This window comes from Solanum lycopersicum, chromosome 3 (assembly GCF_036512215.1).
Source record: "Solanum lycopersicum chromosome 3, SLM_r2.1".
NCBI classification, from domain to species: domain Eukaryota; kingdom Viridiplantae; phylum Streptophyta; class Magnoliopsida; order Solanales; family Solanaceae; genus Solanum; species Solanum lycopersicum.
This window is the reverse complement of record NC_090802.1, coordinates 62,047,445-62,065,982: the sequence shown is the minus strand read 5'-3', so window position 1 is coordinate 62,065,982 and position 18,538 is coordinate 62,047,445. Positions and strand designations below refer to the sequence as shown.

Sequence of the window (18,538 nt, the reverse complement as noted above, 5' to 3'; positions counted from 1 at the left end):
ATCAGTGGCAGGGGAGTTGTAGTATTTATTAGGCAAAAATGGCTAAAACTGCAATAATTTTCCTGTTTATGAAATTAAAGTTGAAGCCTATCAAACCCGTCCAGTTGTTTGGGTTCAGCCCATTTAAAATTGGGCTCCAAACCAAGAAATTTCTCGGGCTCCTCTTATTTAATAGGGAAAATTGTATATAATAGCAAACTAATGACCTAAAATAAATGAAGTAGCTAGGGTCTGATTTAATTGTGCTTCATAGCAAACGTTTGCAAAAAATTGTCAGACGCCTCTCTCCCAAATATCTCGCTCGCCACTCTCCTCCAATCTCTCGCTCGTTTCCTCACTTTTTATACAAACACAAGTGTATAAAAATTATTTCTAATTGTATGAAGCAGAAAAATTGTATAAATACATATATTTTTGTTCCCCTCTCTCCCCTCTTCCAGATCTCGCTCGCCACTCTCCCAAATCTCACTCGCCACCCTCGCTTTTCTCACTTATACTAACATAAGTGAAATGTATAAATTGCGTTTCTGTTTGTATAAAGCGTGAGAAAATTATATATACACATGCAAGTACATATATTTTCGTCCTATACACTTATAATTATACAATAAAAATACTCCCCTGCCCAGTTTCTTTTGTCTTTCTCTCTTTCTCATTTTATACAATTTTCAAATTGTATCAAATTTATCTCTTTCTCGTTTTATACAATTCAATTCAATTGTATATTCCTTGTCAAGTCTCTTTTGTCTTTCTCTCTTTCTCATTTTATACAAATTCAAATTGTATATAATCGTTCTATACACTTATAATAATACATTTCGTTTTTATACAGTTCTCTGCCCAAGTGTCTTTCTCTTTCTTGTTTTATACACTTCTTTTTTTACAATTTGCTTCAACAGTATATGTATAGCGAATTATACAATTTCTATGTTTGCTATGGAGCGCAATTATGCAAACTTTGCTATAACAGACAAATATAAACTTTTTATTTGCTATATGCGAAAGTTGCTCTATTTAATACTAGTTCTCGTTTATACATAAAGGCTTGTTTTGTAATTTTATTTTTGTAAATGATACAAATTGGACCCATTAGATAAAATATTTACTTAAATTGGTCTTAACTTAATATATTTTATCGTGGTTGGATTCACGATCCAAACTATTTACCCGTCTGTATTTTATTTACGGACATCCTTAACACTAGAGTGTGTATATATATACTCTAATGGTATCAAAGAGTAGTTAAGTAGAATTTTTATTTACGCATTAGTAATTACAATATTTAAGTGTTCATTGATACCAATAGAGTGTGTGTGTATATATACATTGATGGTATGCATTAGTAGTTAAAAACAATAGATATGAAAGTATCCGCTTGTAAATATATAGTTTCTTATTTGGATACAAGTCATATGTTTCTTATTTTAAATTTCTCATCTGGTGTTCAATATTCACATTAGAGTCAGACTAAATTCGAATTCGCGTTGAAAAATCTCATATTAAAGTAAAACATTATTTAATAAAAGCGATTCCATTTCGAGAAACTCGAATTCGAAATCTTTGATTAACGAGCAAGGTATACAGTAACACATATTTGTCTTGTAATATAAGCCAATCCATTTCATGCCTTGCATATCCGTATAAAGTATTCGTAATTAATTGTTTTAATAGACTTTTGATGATTTTAATTCACAGTTAAAAATATTATTCGATGAGCATGAGATTTAATCATTGAGGTTTCTATGTGATTAACTTATAGATAAATGAGATTAAATGAATTTCAATTGAAAAAATTTAATTAAAACAGTTTAATACAATATTTAACTTAAATATCTAAATAGAAATATGATTGACAAATTTAAAAAGTAGCACAAAACACCACGCGACGCGGTTCAAATCAAGAAACAAGAATGGCGTCGCGCGGCTTTCACCTTCCTTTATAAAACCCCATAGTTTTCACTAATTCCTCTCATCCATTGAAGAAAATGAAGAATGGAGAAGAAGAAGAAATCACTGAAGAGCAAAGAAATCGGGCCGAAGCCAATCGTCTTGCTGCTTTGGCGAAGCGCAAAGACCGAATTTCTGAACCCAATAACAATTCTTGGAAGCTTTTCAAATGCAGAAAGCTCTCCGGTAATGTTTACTTTCATAAGCCTCAAACACCCGCTCCCGTTAACCCACCTCCTAAACCCTGCGCCCCTAGTCCTCCACCCCAAAGATTTAAGGCCAGGCTTGAAATCTGCTCGCCGGACTCGTTCTGTGTCACTCCCGTGCCCCTGCAAGGGTTTATTTATCCGGGTGAAAAGAATTGTTTAGAGAAACTCAGAGATTGCCTCTCATGTGTAAGAATTTTTTTCAAGATAGTATGTTAGTTTTAATTGTAATGAAATCATATGTTGGGTTGCAACTTATAGAATTTGTATGTCCGCTAGAGTTTCAAGAACTTGTATTGTGGGTTGCAAGAATCTCATGTGTAAGAACTTTTAGCAAGATAGTATGTTAGTTTTAGTCTATACAAATTTGTCTTCATTGGGGTTTCTCAAGATATTATATTAGTTTAGTCTATACATGTATGTCTTCATTGGGGATTATAGTAGTCTTTAATCATATGTTGGGTTGCAAGAATTTTAACTGATGGAAATTTTTATGTCCACAAGAGTTTCAAGACCTTATGTTGGGTTGCAAGAATCGCACGTGTAAGAACTTTTATCAAGATAGTATGTTAGTTTTAGTCTATACAAATTTGTCTTCATTGGGGTTTCTCAAGATAGTATCTTAGTTAGTCTATACATGTATGTCCTCGTTGGGGATTATAGTAGTCTGAAATCATACGTTGTGTTGCAAGAATTTCAACAGATAGAATTTTTATGTTGGGTTGCAAGAATCTTATGTGTACGAACTTTTATCAAGATAGTATGCTAGTTTTAGTCTATACAAAATTTGTCTTCATTGGGGTTTCTCAAGATCATATCTTAGTTTAGTCTATACACGTATGTCTTCATTGACGATTATAGTAGCACGAAATCATATGTTGTGTTGCAAGAATTTTAACTGATAGAATTTTAATGTCCGCAAGAATTTCAAGAACTTGTATGTTGGGTTACAACAATCTCATGTGTAAGATCTTTATCAAGATAGTAGGTTAGTTTTAGTCTAAACAAATATGTCTTCATTGGGGTTTCTCAAGATAGTATCTTAGTTTAGTCTATACATGTATGTCTTCATTGGGGATTATAGTAGTGAGAAATCATATGTTGGGTTGCAAGAATTTCAACGGATAGAATGAGTCTAGGTTAGTTTTTATGTCCTCAAGAATTTCAATAACTTGATTTTTTTCTTCTTCTGTTCATTTGACATCTAATGTATTTCAACATTTAATCTTTTGCGGTCTTAGATGTATATTTACTCCTTAAGTTAATGGATAAGAGGATGAGATTTTTGGCAATTGAAAGCATTGGCAAATTTCAGTAGGAGGGAATTTAATCCAATGCTTCCGTGTCGTAGATCAAGTAAATGGTGGATTAAGTAATTTTACGGGTAACTGTACCTTTTATCTTTTGGCAGTCACTGTTTTAGTTACTTGGTTGCCAAGATATTAATCCAAGAACTCAACCATGTTAGTTTTTCTGATCAGGTGTCGGTGTTGCATTGCACTCAAACAACTTCTGGGGGAAAGGCTTGTGTCTATCAATTTAGAGACTATGAAGCAGTTCTGAGGTCTCTAAAGAGCTCTAAAAGCATTGAATGTGAAGAGATCCCTTGGGGAACATTCAATGTAGTTGAGAGACTTTCTAATTCCTTAGCTGCAGGTCGATGGATACCTTGTAGGCCGGAGCATCTTCCCGATGAGAAGGTTGATGAGTTGATCAGTAAACTTCCTAAAAGATTGTTGGATACACTTCATCCTTTTCAGCTTGAGGGTGTTCGATTCGGATTGAGAAGGGGTGGTCGATGTCTCATTGCAGATGAAATGGGACTAGGGAAAACTCTCCAGGTAATGTTGCTGGAATGGATAGCTGAATATTTTAGTAGTAGCAGATTGAGAATCCTGCTATTTTAGCTTGGCTTCACCCTTCATCTTGCGCCCATGTAGTCTATCATGCGCTTGTTTAGAACGCTGTGAATAGTTTATATGGATCTTCTTCCTGTTGATGTATGTTTGAGGTAACTAGCTGTTTAGAAAGATGGCCAATCTTTGTCGGTAAGTGCACTTCTTTATGTATTTAACTCATTGTAGGCTAGATTTTTCTCCATTCAAGTACTTGATGAGAAACTACATTGTTAAGATAATTTGTTCAAGTTCTGATACTTGAGTTGGCTTGATTTGACTGGAATATATTTGGTAGAAGTTGCACTAAACTGAATATCACAAAGATGAAGGAAAAAAGTTATATGCTCTTAAATTGGAAGTTTATAGGAACGCTTAAGTATGGCTTTAGGCTGATACTAAAGATGAAGATTTCTGGTATGCGGTAAATTCTTCCTTGGAGCTCTTGGCACCAAAGACTGGGGTTGGGGTGCAACAGTAGTCAGGTGTTTTGTGGAGGTCAATGAACTCAATTGTCTATATTGGTGTTGATTCTATAATTCTTTTTCTTTTTTTATGTGTCTTCATGTGTGCGCGTCTCCCTGCGAGTTTTTGCCTCAATTTTTTTTTTCTGAAAATCAAATATTATCCTAAATTCTATACCTTTTTTTAGAGCTTACATTTTGTGCAAATAATTTTTGTTCTAATATTAACTCAAATTTTGTATTCAGGCCATCACCATTGCAAGTTCTTTCATGGATGAAGGTCCTATGCTCATTGTTTGCCCAGCTATTTTGAGATATCCATGGGCTGAAGAACTGGAGCGCTGGCTTCCTTGTTTACCTTCTGATATTCATCTGGGTACTGTTTTCAAGACTGTCCACCGCCAATAACATTGCTTTCCTTTATCTCCCTCTTTTTCTTTTTGAACAGTGATGCCTAGAGATGAAGCATAGTGAAGTCATAGTTATATGGTCTTTTTATTATAAAGCTGTTGTCATGTATATGTTGATTTGATGATCCTGAAATAGGTACTGTCAACATTGGTGTTTCAGCATATCATTTTTAGGGTTCATTAACTGTTCACGACTGCATTTGTGTCATTAACATTTATTTCTCATTTATCTTGTATTTTTCCTTCTAAGTCAAGTTCAGTTAGGCAAAAATTAAACTGATTGTGTTATCCAATTAGTTAACCTACTTTTTACTTTCATGAGGAGAATATGAGTTCTGATCTCATCCTTCTTTGAATGGTTTTGGACTTTTAATGAAGGGTAAACTTCTTGGGACTATTACTGAAACACTGAACCCTTGATCAGACTCTGTATTATGCATGAATAACTAATTATGGCAAAATTTACTGCAAGGTATGAAGTGACAGACCTCTTCCTGTGTAAAACAAATAAATCACTTGTTGATCTCATCCTAAAGAAATCGTAGAAGATAATTTTTTTATCATTAATATAATTGGATTGAAAAAACTTCTTTGTTGTCCTTGTATAATCAATTTCTCCCCCTTGTTTCTATGGAGTCCTTTATATCAAGTCTAATGGAAAACAGCTGCATGCTATTAAGTATATTTGAGTTCGATATAAACAAAACAACAAATATACTGTTGGTTTCCTTGGTTTAGAATTTATCGAAATGTATGAATTTCATTAATCTAGAGCTAGCATGACTAACTTGGCAGTCCTTATAGACTTTTTCTTGTTTTCTGCTTTAGTTCTGTCTTTCACTTTTTCATTTTTTCATCTAGTTTTTGGTCACCAAGATAACCCTGCACGTTTACCTAAATGTCCAAGAGTTGTGGTGACATCATTTACTATGCTTCGTCGTTTGAGGAAGAGCATGCTGGAACAAGAATGGGCCACCTTGGTTGTAGATGAATCACATAATTTGCATTGCACAAAGAAAGCAAGTGAAAATGAAGAGGTACAAAGCTCTTTCTGAGAAAAAATTGGAGAATCTTTAGATGACTAAGGTCAAGTTATTTTCTAAGTAACTAGTCAAGGTGTTTACTTCAATATTAATTTATAACTTTTGTTTAACTGTTTACTGATTGGGATAATACCAAGTGATGGTTGAGGTGAAAAATGTTAAACATTTGATTAGTGGCATTAGGAACCTTCCGACTAAATACTAAGTAGATAGAGTGTCCATGTCAAGTATGGGTGGAAGTCTGTGACTTGTCATCTTGGTTCTCTGTCAGATAATACATTTGCCAAAAAATAATAGTTCATGGAGGTTAGAGAAGAATATAGGTAAAGCGAACTTTTGAGAGAAAGGAAAATCTTGATTAAAGAAGGCGTGTGCTTTCTCTTCAATAACTGTTCCTTGATTTTATGAGGTATGATTCATGACATTGAAACTTTGGATTGAAATTGAAAAAAGTGTTTCTCTCAATAGTGCTTGAACATTAATTTCACTAGGAAAAATAGTTCAAGTTTAGTGAGTGAAAACGGTTATTTCACCTGAAAAACTCCTCAAACTGGTTCCTCAAACTGCTAAGTCCCCATTTAAAGTTGAAAGTGAAATAATGGATCAAACTGAGTACCAAACATTAATTCAAATCTTTGAAATACAGTGCATGTCCAAAGGAGAGCCTCATTTTTATGATTAGTTACTGTACATATGCAATAGCCTCCAGGACTTTGGTCTAGTGGTGAGACCGCACCACGTGATGTGTGGATTTACAGTAGAGAAGGGTAGAGGGGCAGACCTGTTATCCACTGAGTCTTGAACGCGTTCCACTAGTCCTTGTGATTTCTGTCATAAAAAATACCTATTATTATTTTACTGGACAAGCATAAGCTCTCTTTTGTTGTTTGACAGATAACAACTGTTCTTGATGTTGCGGCGAAGGCCAAGCATTTAATTCTATTATCCGGGACTCCTTCTTTGTCAAGGTTGTAGCATGTATTGATACTTCTTCTGATGCATGGCTTTTGAAGTTCAGTTATCCTTTAAAGGCAGTCTCAACTTGCTAGTGTACATTTAGTTTTCTGTTATGTCAATTTTTTCATGTATCAATTGCATTCTGATACTTGTTTCTTGATTTCCTAAATGCTCGCAGACCTTATGACATCTTTCATCAGATAAACATCGTATGGTGAGTTCCTTTTTTCTCCATTTTCTCGGAGTACCTTTTACTCTGTTGATCTTAAATGGTCATTAGTATTTTATTTTTTAATAGCCATTAATTCTCTTCTCATGCTTCTTTTATCTAGGCCCGGTTTACTTGGAAAGACTAAATATGACTTTGCAAAGACTTACTGCAACGTTAGACTTGTTCATGGCTGCCAAGGGAAGGTTTTTCAGGTGATTCTTGTTCCTTCACATATTGAATGAGAGGCTATCCTGCTGGAAAATGTTCATGGTTTGGTTCTCGCAGGATTTCTCAAAGGGGGTTCGCTTGGAAGAGTTAAATGTGTTACTGAAGCAAACTGTTATGGTATGACCTTGTAGCTCCTTGTGGCTTCAACTCATAGTATATTTCATGATGTACTTTTTTTGTCCTCATTATCCAACTCTCAGCTACTTCAGTAAGTACCATGGTGTCAAATCACTGATGTCATGTTGCTGTTGGTTGGTTTACTATCCACTATTTCATTTCGACAGACAGAAGATTGCTGTACATTGGAGTTCGATATTTAATGATGAGCCAGATAAGCTTATATATCTTCATTCTGAAACTAAATCCGCTCAATTGCACTTTTAATTGATAAAGCCCATATTTTCCAATAAATCAGGATCAGCTTTTGCTAAGACAACCAATAACAATTACCAAATTTAATTGAACCTTAAAATTCTCGTAATTCCCATATCTGTATCCCCTTTTTAAAACTGTTTGGAAAGGCTTTATTTAAGCTGAGGGCCTATTGTATATAGCCTTTCTCTATCTCTATGAGGTAGGGGACTAGGGGTTAGGTCTACATACACTATACCCTCCCTAGGTCCCAGTTTTGGGATTACACTGGGTGTGTTGTTGCTAAAATTCTCAATATATGTCCCCTCCCTCCAACAAGTAACCTATTGATTAATTTTTTGTCTCAACTTACACATACAATTATTTTCTGTAACATACTATACATGATGTACTTTCTGACATATATATTAGACTTTAAATAAGTAGTAATTGAGAAGGTTGCAGTTGAGGAATTGCGTTTTGACTCTCGTGATAGTGAGACAGGTCGTTATTTTTTCATGGAGTGGAGTAGCATGGAATCATGTACTGAAGCTCTTGCTATCTTATTACAGAGTGTTTTTCGCTGAGATAATGAGTATCTAGTTAGATAAACTGCATTATTAGAATTATGAATGCTGCACTGTTATTTCTTTTCTTTCATGCTCTACTTTTTTCCCTCCAGATGTTGAAGATTTAGCTCTTATTTTCCTTTTGCTATATTATCCAGATACGCCGTTTGAAGGAGCATGTGCTGTTGCAATTACCCCCCTTGCGACGCCAAATTATTAGTTTGACTTTAAAAAAATCAGATATTTCTCAGGCGGTGGCTACCATTGACTTGTTGAAAGGCAGAACATCTGGGAACAGTGGTGCTAAAGAGGCTGAAGGTGTAACCAGTGATGAGTTGTGTGCTAAAGATGTAGAAAAAGCTTTTGAAAATTTGAAGTTTGTTGCTGAAGATGTGCAAGGGGAAAGTCCTGAAAGAGTTGATGGTATGTTTTAAAATGTCCCTAGATTTTTCGGACTAGATTCTGTTGTTTGGTGCTATTCCTTGTTTGCTTTCATCCATTTTCCCAGTTGTTATGTTTTGTAGCAAATAGCAATAGTCAATATTACTTTTTAAGGATAATATTGTCTTTGGTCCCTCAATTACTGGTAAATTCTGATTTTGGTGGTCCTTGTGATATTAGGGATATATTATAGTTGGACTGTCATGACAGTGGGTAATCAAATAGTTGGATGGTTAATAATTCTAGAAATTTGTGGATATTCAGGGACTAAAACTGCTGGTAGCTCTACTTTTCATGGATCTGTTTGTTTCTTTAAAATGGGGAAGACTAAAGAGTGAAACACAATTTGTCACCAAAGCTAAAATGTGGATACATAGGCCACTTCTCCGATAAGGTCAAGTTTTATTTGTAAAGCACCAATGGTACAAGAATTACATACATAGGTCACTTTTGAATCATATCCAAAAAGAACAATAAACAAATAAGAAAATGAAAAGTAAGATAATTAGGTTCTTTTTGTGAATTTAAGGGCAAATTATGGTAGTGCTAAACTCATTGAAACTGATGTGGATTTTCAAAGTGGAGGAAATACACCTGGAAGAATGTCAAGATGAGACATCAGACATCACACTCTGTACCTATACCTTTTGACCGTAAAGTAATATCAAGACCTTAATTTCTCAAGGAATTGCAGCACTATTTGCAACAGGCAAAGGAATGAAAAGGTCAGGCTATTTTGACAAGCTTTTGAGTGTGATTCATGGATTAGTACTACATGGTTAAAGGACACTTCAGCATGTAATGTTTTACCCCTAGCTCTTTAAGTAGGTAGTCTGAAGAAGAATAATATTTGCATCTGAGGAATAGTCTTTTGTTTCGGATTTGCTATTGATGCACCTTTGAGTTCCTGGTTCGTATAGATGATTGCATGACTTTTGCAATGAACCATGTTTAATGTTGGCTTTCTACTTTTTAGTATATTGCTTATGTACGGTGATTTCCCCAATATCAATAAAATTATTTACCTTACAGAGGAATTTCCTTGAGGTTTGTATTTGTTGAAATGTTTTTAACATACTTGCACCTCTTTTTGTCTTCTTGTCAGATGATACTAGCTGTTCTATATCTTTAAGAGAGCTCTATGACGAAGCGCTTGGCATTGCAAAGTTGCCAGGATTCTATGAGTGGCTCTCTATACATCCAATTATTACTGAATTGGGTGGTGAAGAAATGATGGAAGCAAGCCACAGTTGTCATAAAATGATAATATTTGCTCATCACCATATAGTTCTTGATGGTGTACAGGTGAATCCCTTGTAATACATGTTAAAATAGTCACCACATTCATGGAAAAATTGCACACTTCTTTTTGCTGTATTAACAAAGTCATTAAACATCTCTTGGTTTGACTCGTTCCCATCATTGTCGTCTCTTGTGTAGGAGTTTCTTTGTCAGAAAGCTATTGATTATATTCGCATTGATGCAAATGCATTGCATGGTGATAGACAGTTGGCTATTCAATCATTCCAATCAGCAAATGAGGTTCATAAATCCTTCTCCAGATAATTTGGGATACATCAGTACTTGTCACGAGGCAGTCCAAACAAATTCCTTTACAATTTCATGAATGAAATAGATTTCATTGGATATAGATCATTTTCTTCCTTTTCTATTTTTGTGTTGATGGTTCTCTGGTTCTTCCATTAATTTAGATGTCCTTATGCAGTTGAAAGGAAGACAATTTTGCTGACTTGTTCTGATTTTGATAACCAGGTTAAGATTGCGCTTGTTGGAATACTCTCAGGGGGATCTGGACTTAACTTAACATCAGCACAACATGTCGTGTTCTTGGAGTTGCCAACGAAACCAGCTCACATGCAACAGGTGAATTCGTTAAACCCTGATCAACGTGTTGTATCAGTGAAGAAAATGATTAACTTAGAAGTCTAATCTACTTCTAGTTACCATTATCACAAAAAAAAAGTCTAATCAACTTCTTACTCTTTTTTTGTTTGCTCTCGCTCTATTCAATGGTGTCACTGTGAATGAACTGATCCATGATTTTGTAACATCCATTGAATCTCTTACTTTACTTTGTGCTGCACACTTGTCTAACTGGGAGATGATTTTTAATAAAATTGTACAAATATGTGTGAGGTGCCAGCACCAATGGCAATAGAATACTACAGATAAAACTTGAATTTCACTAAGCGGTTCTGACTAACATAGGCTGTTCTCAAGCATGAATACACAGTGCTCCTGCACATTAATGAAGCCAGATCATAAGCTTTTATATCGCCGAGGTTAACATGGTAATCCTTGGAAAGGTAGCCCTTAAAATTTTCAGCGTAGATTGGAAGCTGAAGTGTACTAATATTACACTTTTGTCATTAGTGAGTGTTCCTAACATAGGCTTCTTGCTTGGTTTCAATTTTCCTTGCTGGTGGTTATATGCTTTGGGTACCAACTATTCTCCATTATCAATGTCAACATTCACTCATTCAGTGTCCCATTCACTGGCCTGTCCATTTTTCTGCAACATCTTCTAAATGTTAAAAGAATTAGTTCTTATCTGATTGTTTGATGCTTATATGCAGTCTAAACATTTGTAGGCCGAATGCAGAGCTCATAGACAAGGGCAAACCAAGGGAGTAAATGTATATATTTTCATTGCAAAGGTGACTTTGTATTTAATATATATTATGCATTAATGTAAGAGGTTCACTTGGGAAATTATTTTTTGCTAATTTTACTTAATACCTTCTTTCCAGGATACTTCAGATGAGCTTCGATGGCAAAAACTTAATACAAGTTTGCGTCAAGTTTCATCTACAATGGATGGGAAGTATGATGCTTTACAGGCAATAGAGGTATTATTGGAGTACTCATTCATTTTTGCACATTGCATGGTTCTTTGCAATTAAAAATTTTTCTATTTAAGTTGAGCCTTGCGAATGCTAAATCCATGCGTTTTCTTTGCTTCAATTAAAAGGCCTACAATTTTAGTAGAAGATAATATTGATTCTACTCATTTCGAATATGACATAACTTGACTAATGTTTTTGCTGTTTATTACATTAGAAGTCTGAAGTAAAAATTGAAGTCCTATGATGAGAATTTACTTTGATATAACATCTCACTAAAGAAAAACTATCATGAAGACTCAGGTCTCCTTAAGAATATCATATGAATTTTCTATCGTTTGTGCTTCTTTAAATAGATTAAAGATCAAATCACATTCTGGTAAACTAGGTAATTTGCGATTGAAAGTTAAAGTTGTTGTAGTGGAACAATTATACAAACTTTGATCAAACAATAAGTTAAAATGGTTTGAAAAATAGAAGCTAATCAAATCTTCCAATTTTGGTAGTGAGTGGTGAATTTCTGAATCTATTGTGCGTGTGCTCTCCATTGGGTAGTGCAGTTAGGCTGTCTAGACAGACTTTTATAAACCAATTAAATTAAAATGTCATCCGATTCCTGAATGTTAGCGTGGTGGTTCTTCTTTACTATTTCTGGTTCCTGAGTAAGGTTTATGTTGATAATCATGCGGTCGGGTTAAACTTGCATTGTAGATTTATTAATCCGTGGAGATTACATATCCACTATAGGTATTTGGTCATAGTCTAGTCCCCTTTGAGGTTGCCCTTAATGATGTGTTCTTTGGTACCCTTATTTTAGCCTTAAATGGTATATGCAACTGACAACTATTTTGTGTAACTCTTGACATTATTGTTTGCTGTATCTCTTAAAAACTGATTGTAAGGTCTGTTACCTCCTGTTTGACTTTATTAGCATAACTTTGTCCTTGACTTTTGTCGTTTGGTATGAATATGTGATTTTTTGTTGACGGTAAGCTTGGTCTGGCAAATAGGTTAATGATATTTCTCATCTTGAGGAATTGGATGTCAGAGAAAAGATGAGTGAGCATTTAACAACTGAGAATGCTGGAAATGGTGAAGTTGTAGGAGAAAAAACATCTGTAGCTGAAGTTCATGGTCTTCATCTAGATTTAGATCCTTTTGAAGCTCATTGTGATACCTACAGGATTGATGATAAACAGGACGGAACTAGCTCACTCTCACCGAAATCAGACCTCCACAATATGGTAGGTATTGCATCGGGCAGGTGCCACATTATGTCTATACTACATTTAAAGCCCCCAATGCCCTAGAACATCTTCCTTCACACTCGCTTCATTTTTTAGCCCATGATTTCACCAGCTCTTTTTTATTTAGTTGGAAAAGATTTTTAAAATTTACTCCACTTAGGTTTAGCTTATGATTTTAAGTGATATTAGAGAGTCAATCCAAAAATTGCATGCTCTGTCGGAGCTTCAATTACATTTTTATGTGACCAATCTAGCTTTTTGGTTTATTCGACATGCTTCTTGTTTCTGATTTTGCTTGATCTGGCCTTCTTTTGCTTGTCTTGATTATGGGAAGCCCACTACTTCCACCATAGGGCATGAAGAATCTTGTTGCAGAGCTAAAGTTTCGGATGATGACTTTAGTTCTTCACATTGTACAGATGTTCATGAAGCTAAAGAACAGGACTTACCAGACAAGGTATTACCTGGATTTCTGTTCTTATATTATGAAAAATCGGAAAAGGGTCAAAATGCCCTTGAAGATGAACTATGTGAAATTGAACAATAATGCCCCTACCGTAGATTTTTAGACCAAATTATTAACGGAAGTTAGTTTTGTTCAATTTCACTTAGTTCAAGGGCATTTTGTAACCCTTTTCCGTTAAAAAATTAATCATACTTCTACGCTTTATTTCTGTGCCTACAACCCTACCCTCTTTCTTGTATTTTGGAGGGCTGTATGGACTCACACTTACTATGCTACTCGTGATTTGAGAATGTAGGGAAAAGCTGCATCCTCTGCAGTAGAAGTAAATGGAGAAATACTTGTAACAAACAGTTCTATCCAAGTAGAATCGCTCCGTTTTGAGGTAAAATTATATGGATTTTGTTTTAATTGGCTATGCCTATCTCCTTGTCACTTGTTTTCCCCTCCAATCCAGCTGAAATGTTGGGAAGGAGTGCAGGGATGAGGGTTTGGCTGTTAGCCAGAATGTTCCTAGTTGATGAATATACATATCAGCATAAAGCTCATTCTCTGTCATAAAGTGCTTGCTGCTTGATATTAATGGAACTCATGCACTGCCCTTGTTTAACATGTGGTTATAATCTTGGACTCCCTAAACTTTATTTGTTCCTTTGCATTCTTTTGAGATCATTCCTGCTCTTAAAAATGGTATCAAAAGTATAACAAATTGGTGTTGGCATAGACGAAGGGTTATATTTTGGATACCTAAGTTTTGTTTACGTCTTGAGGATGTTACTTTAGAAGAAGACCTAGCTATCCAATTAATTATACAGATTACAGATTGTGTAAGGTCAACTTCCCATCAAATGGTAATCATTATTTAGCTTTCTCCACATAGAAAAGAAAGAAGTAATGAATGCCAACTCAACCAGGATTCAAAGTCATGACACTTCAGACTAGTGGTTTCTTGACCAATAGCCTCCCCCCTAACGGAGAGGGTGGGTGGACGGGGATGTACATCTGCAGTTTTCGTTGTTGATGTTGAGTTAGTTTTGATTTGGTTGAGTGCTTGGACTTCTATGGTTTCAGGTCAGCCAATATACAGGAAGGATTCACCTGTACTCTTGTATTCCTGGAATTGATTCCAGGCCAAAACCACTTTTTAAGAATTTCCGTCCAGAGGAAGTTTCTCTAAAACTTCCCCCTCCCAAGGAAGTTGAGAAAACAGCTTATACAAATATCAATGAGGATATGAGTTGTCAGTATGCTCTAGCGGAATTCCTCAAACAATGGAGCAAGTTGAGTGCAGTTGAACGAAGGAAACTGATTGGAAAGCCCTTGCAACTTCCATTATGTGTTGAGTTATCCTATTTAAATGAAAACCTTAATCACGATAATGGGGTATGTTATTTGCTTTTCTTCTGTCTTTGAGTTTGTTCCCAAATCATTAGCCTTTCGTTAGTGACTTACCTTTGGTTATGTTTTAACTCTTTAGAATGTATTGGTGTTTTTCTTTCAGGGACTGCTGAAAGGCAGAAGTAAGAGGAGAACTACACCGTTGGATGAACTTAGCTATCCCTTACCCCCCAATGCTGTCTGGAGGAAGATCCATCTTTGTAACGGGAAAAGGAAACAAGAGAAAATGTACACACAGGGGTGGTCCGACAAGGACGAACCACTCTGCAAGCTCTGTCAAACTCCTTGCAGGTGAGTTCAAATGATTATTTTGGGTAAAAATGAGGATAATATTTGGGTCACAATGCTTTGTTGACTTTGTTTACAGGAATGCCAATGCTAAAACTCCAGACTACTTTGAAGATCTCTTCTGTAGCTTGAACTGCTGTGAGGAGTATCACCTTAGAACTAATAATAGATCAATTCGTAATGTATGTTTTCACTTATATTTTTACCTAAATGAGTTTTGCTCATGCAAGAAATCCTTTAGTTGTTGAACCTTGGTAATTATAGGCGCTTTTCAAAATTGAGCGTGGCATTTGCACAAACTGCCAACTAGACTGCCACAAACTTGTGGAGCGCATCAGAGCATTGTCAATTGAGAGTCGCGAAGAGTATATCGGCAAAGTTGCCCCAAATTTGGTAAAGCGTAAGAAATTGTAAGTATGCAAATTAGAAGAGCACTATGTTCATGCCAAGGTCTTATGTTTTTCCGCATTGATTTTCTTCTCGGTGTATATGTGGAGTTGTCTTAAGCCATAATTAAATATGTACGGACCATCTCAAGAAAGAGAAAGTAACATGCCTGTATCAGTTATGTTTAAGCACAATATGTAGCTCATGTGCACCAAGGAACTTTTCTGTTTTCCTGTACCCTTCTTTTAGTTAATTATTTGTTTTCCTCCTAGTACTAGCTTCATTTTCTTTCTTTTCTTTGTTCATGTCCTTCTTCAACTATGTTATTTCATTTTATCATTTCTGATGTTATTTTGTGTATTGAGTTTTTGGTGTAAAATTATGATGAATATGTTTTGGCTATTAAGAATGTACATGTTGGTTTTTGTCAGAGAGAAGGATCTATCATAATTCCTAGGTATATTGAAATAGTACCCCCTGTGATAGGGGCCCTATCCTAGAACATCCTGGCAATTTTTTTGAGAACAGGTAACTTGTATTATAAACAAAGGAATACTCAGGACTTATTCTAGTAATACTTGCAATCAGAAATACAAAAGTGTTGTTTTCCTTTGAACTCATTAAGAATTCTAAGATATTAGGGATATCCTCATCTTCATGAGGATATCCATGTTTACACCAAAAATAGAAAAGAGCTAAACAATTCAGCTTCATATTCTCCATAGAGCAGCTGTTCTTCTCGAAAAATCTCTGATTCCTTTCCAGCCAAATAGTCCACCAAATGTGGGCTGGGACAATCTTCCATCTCTCCCTGTGCCTTGACTGATTTCCATCCCAATTCCAACATGCCAAAGCTTTCCTTTATGTTTCCTGGCATAGACCGTCTGATGCTCCTTGTATTGATGGAAATCTGCCAAAGTTTCACCGTCTCCTTACAGTGTAAAAAGAGATGATTTATTGTCTCTGCCTCACATTAAAAAAAAAAAACATCTGGAGCACAAATGGAGGTCCTTCTTCATACGGTTATCCTGCGTGAGAACAACCTGTTTTGCTAAGAGCCAAGTAAAACAGGCCACCTTGAAGAGCACCTTTACTTTCCAGATCATTTTCCATGGGCAGTAGCTTGGTTGAGTGTGTGTTCTCTGTGAGTTTCTGTAAGCTGCTCCAACTGAGAATCTCCCCTGGTTATCTGGAGACTGGAGCCCATAACAGTTTGTTTTCACTGTTATTGAGTTCCTTGCATCCTTCCAGGATATTGAGAAATTCAACCGTGCTATTCACCTCTCAATCATTTAAAGATCTCCTTATCCTTAAAATCCAACCCTGAGCATCTCTCCTTTCCTGGCAATTTTACCCTCTGGTCCTTTATCTAAGATGTGTGGAGGTAGAAGTGGCAATTTTACAATTAGTCTTTAACAACATAAAAGATTCTAGTCTACTGATTGAGGAACTACATACCTTGATAGCGTATACTTCACTTTAAGAATTCCAGTCTACTGATTTAAGATGTGTGGAGCTTTTCAGAAGATATGCCTACATCCCCCACCCTCCTACTGCACGCGTATAATTAACTTCAATCCTATATGTTAAACTAAGGGAGCTTTGGGGAGTTAAATTACGTGAACAGTTTTCATTTGCTTAAACAGCCTCCCCCCCTCCACAAACATCACAACAGTGTTGGACAAACTAGAAAAATTGGAATGGGTGCAACGCAAATAACACAAAAGAACCAGCAGCTTTAGTTTGTTGTTCCTTAGTGGTCTATGTATTTGCTGGAATACCAGTTAATTGTTTGCATTTGGCAGATTTCAAAAGCTTGTTCAGGACCCTATTGATGGCAATGCATGGCATGCGGATCACATTATACCTGTATATAAAGGGGGAGGTAAATGACAAGAGAAACTCTTCCTTCTTGCAAAGTTTTTGTTCAAGGGTCATCCTCTTGGAAGTTTTTGATAGATTTACTCGGATGATCTCTGGTTCTCTCTACTCTCTTTTCTCATTTCTATTTTTGTGCAAGCAATTTTCCTTTCTCTTTCCCCTCGCCCTCTACCTTCCTCTTCCTACTTGGTCCCTTTTTTTTCTGACCCTGTTATGCATCATGTATCTACTTTTTCACTTGAAAATAATACTCCCATCTTCTTGTCTTTTGAAATTCTTGCAGGTGAATGTAGGCTAGAGAACATGAGGACATTATGTGTTGCTTGTCATGCTGATGTCACTGCTACTCAACATACAGAACGGCGTTTGACTAGACTTGTGGCAAAGAAGAAACTCAAAGCTGTCATGAGCAACCTTAAAACTGTTAATAAACCCAAGCAAAAAGTGGATGAACCAGAGGTGTGTATTTTTCTAGACTTCGCTATTTAATTAATTAATGTGTAGCTTTATTGAGATTGCTCTATTCTTCAATAGAATACTCACGTGATAAGGTAGTTTGTACACAAAAAGATCTCGGAAACTATAGTTGGGCTGGGGATAGTTTCAGATTTATTTCAGTGAGTAGGATGTATTTGCAAAATAATGATAATCCATATCAGTTTGGCCTATTGATGTGACAATCCTATTTGTGGCACACGGTTCTGGGTTATTGGCATCGTATGCTCTGTTACTATGAGATTAAAGTTCTCTTTTCTATTTTGCTATTTATTTCAGGGTTCATGTCATTCTGATGTTGAAGAGAACAAAGATGAGGATGAACTAATAGTGAATGTTCCAGGAAGTGCATATTCCTTTAGCACTGCAAGTCAAGAACGAGGAAATTCAGAACTGGAAACTAGTGCCAGTGATGTCTTGGATGAGGCGCAGCATAATGACGTGCTGCTCAAAGGACAGAGCTTACCTCAGTCTTGAGGAGAACTGAAAATATTTTGGGATGTTTATTTTGTTGAAGAAATAGGTATAGTGAGTGAGTTTCTGGATACTTACACCGGTCTATTGTATTTTGGGACTCATTTGTGGCAAATGTTCCGAGTGATTTGCTTATACATCATGCTGCTATGTTTTAATTTTTTTTATTTATATATTCAGTTTCTTGTAGTTAAGGGTTGAAGTACTGAAAACCTTGTTTGTCCACTACATAAAATCATTGATATGGTGTTTGAGACACCGTCCTGAAGTTTGATTACTTAAGCTGAGTTCTTATTTAGTATCATAAAACAACATATCC

At 35.7% G+C, this 18,538-nt stretch overlaps 1 protein-coding gene across 1 annotated transcript; it reads left to right on the top strand.

Annotated features, from left to right (window-relative positions):
• Positions 1–1,840: 1,840 nt before the first annotated feature.
• On the top strand, positions 1,841–18,496 carry LOC101263803 (uncharacterized). Its single transcript, XM_010320531.4, has 24 exons — positions 1,841–2,342; positions 3,635–3,994; positions 4,759–4,888; positions 5,784–5,959; positions 6,860–6,933; positions 7,101–7,136; positions 7,255–7,345; positions 7,419–7,478; positions 8,440–8,704; positions 9,828–10,027; positions 10,163–10,264; positions 10,496–10,606; positions 11,335–11,400; positions 11,494–11,592; positions 12,597–12,830; positions 13,168–13,290; positions 13,595–13,681; positions 14,368–14,679; positions 14,798–14,985; positions 15,062–15,164; positions 15,247–15,392; positions 17,175–17,254; positions 17,534–17,709; positions 18,025–18,496. The coding sequence occupies exons 1-24, from the start codon at positions 1,986–1,988 to the stop codon at positions 18,220–18,222; spliced, it is 3,774 nt and encodes a 1,257-aa protein (XP_010318833.1). The 5' UTR covers positions 1,841–1,985; the 3' UTR covers positions 18,223–18,496.
• The last annotated feature ends 42 nt before the right edge of the window (positions 18,497–18,538 follow it).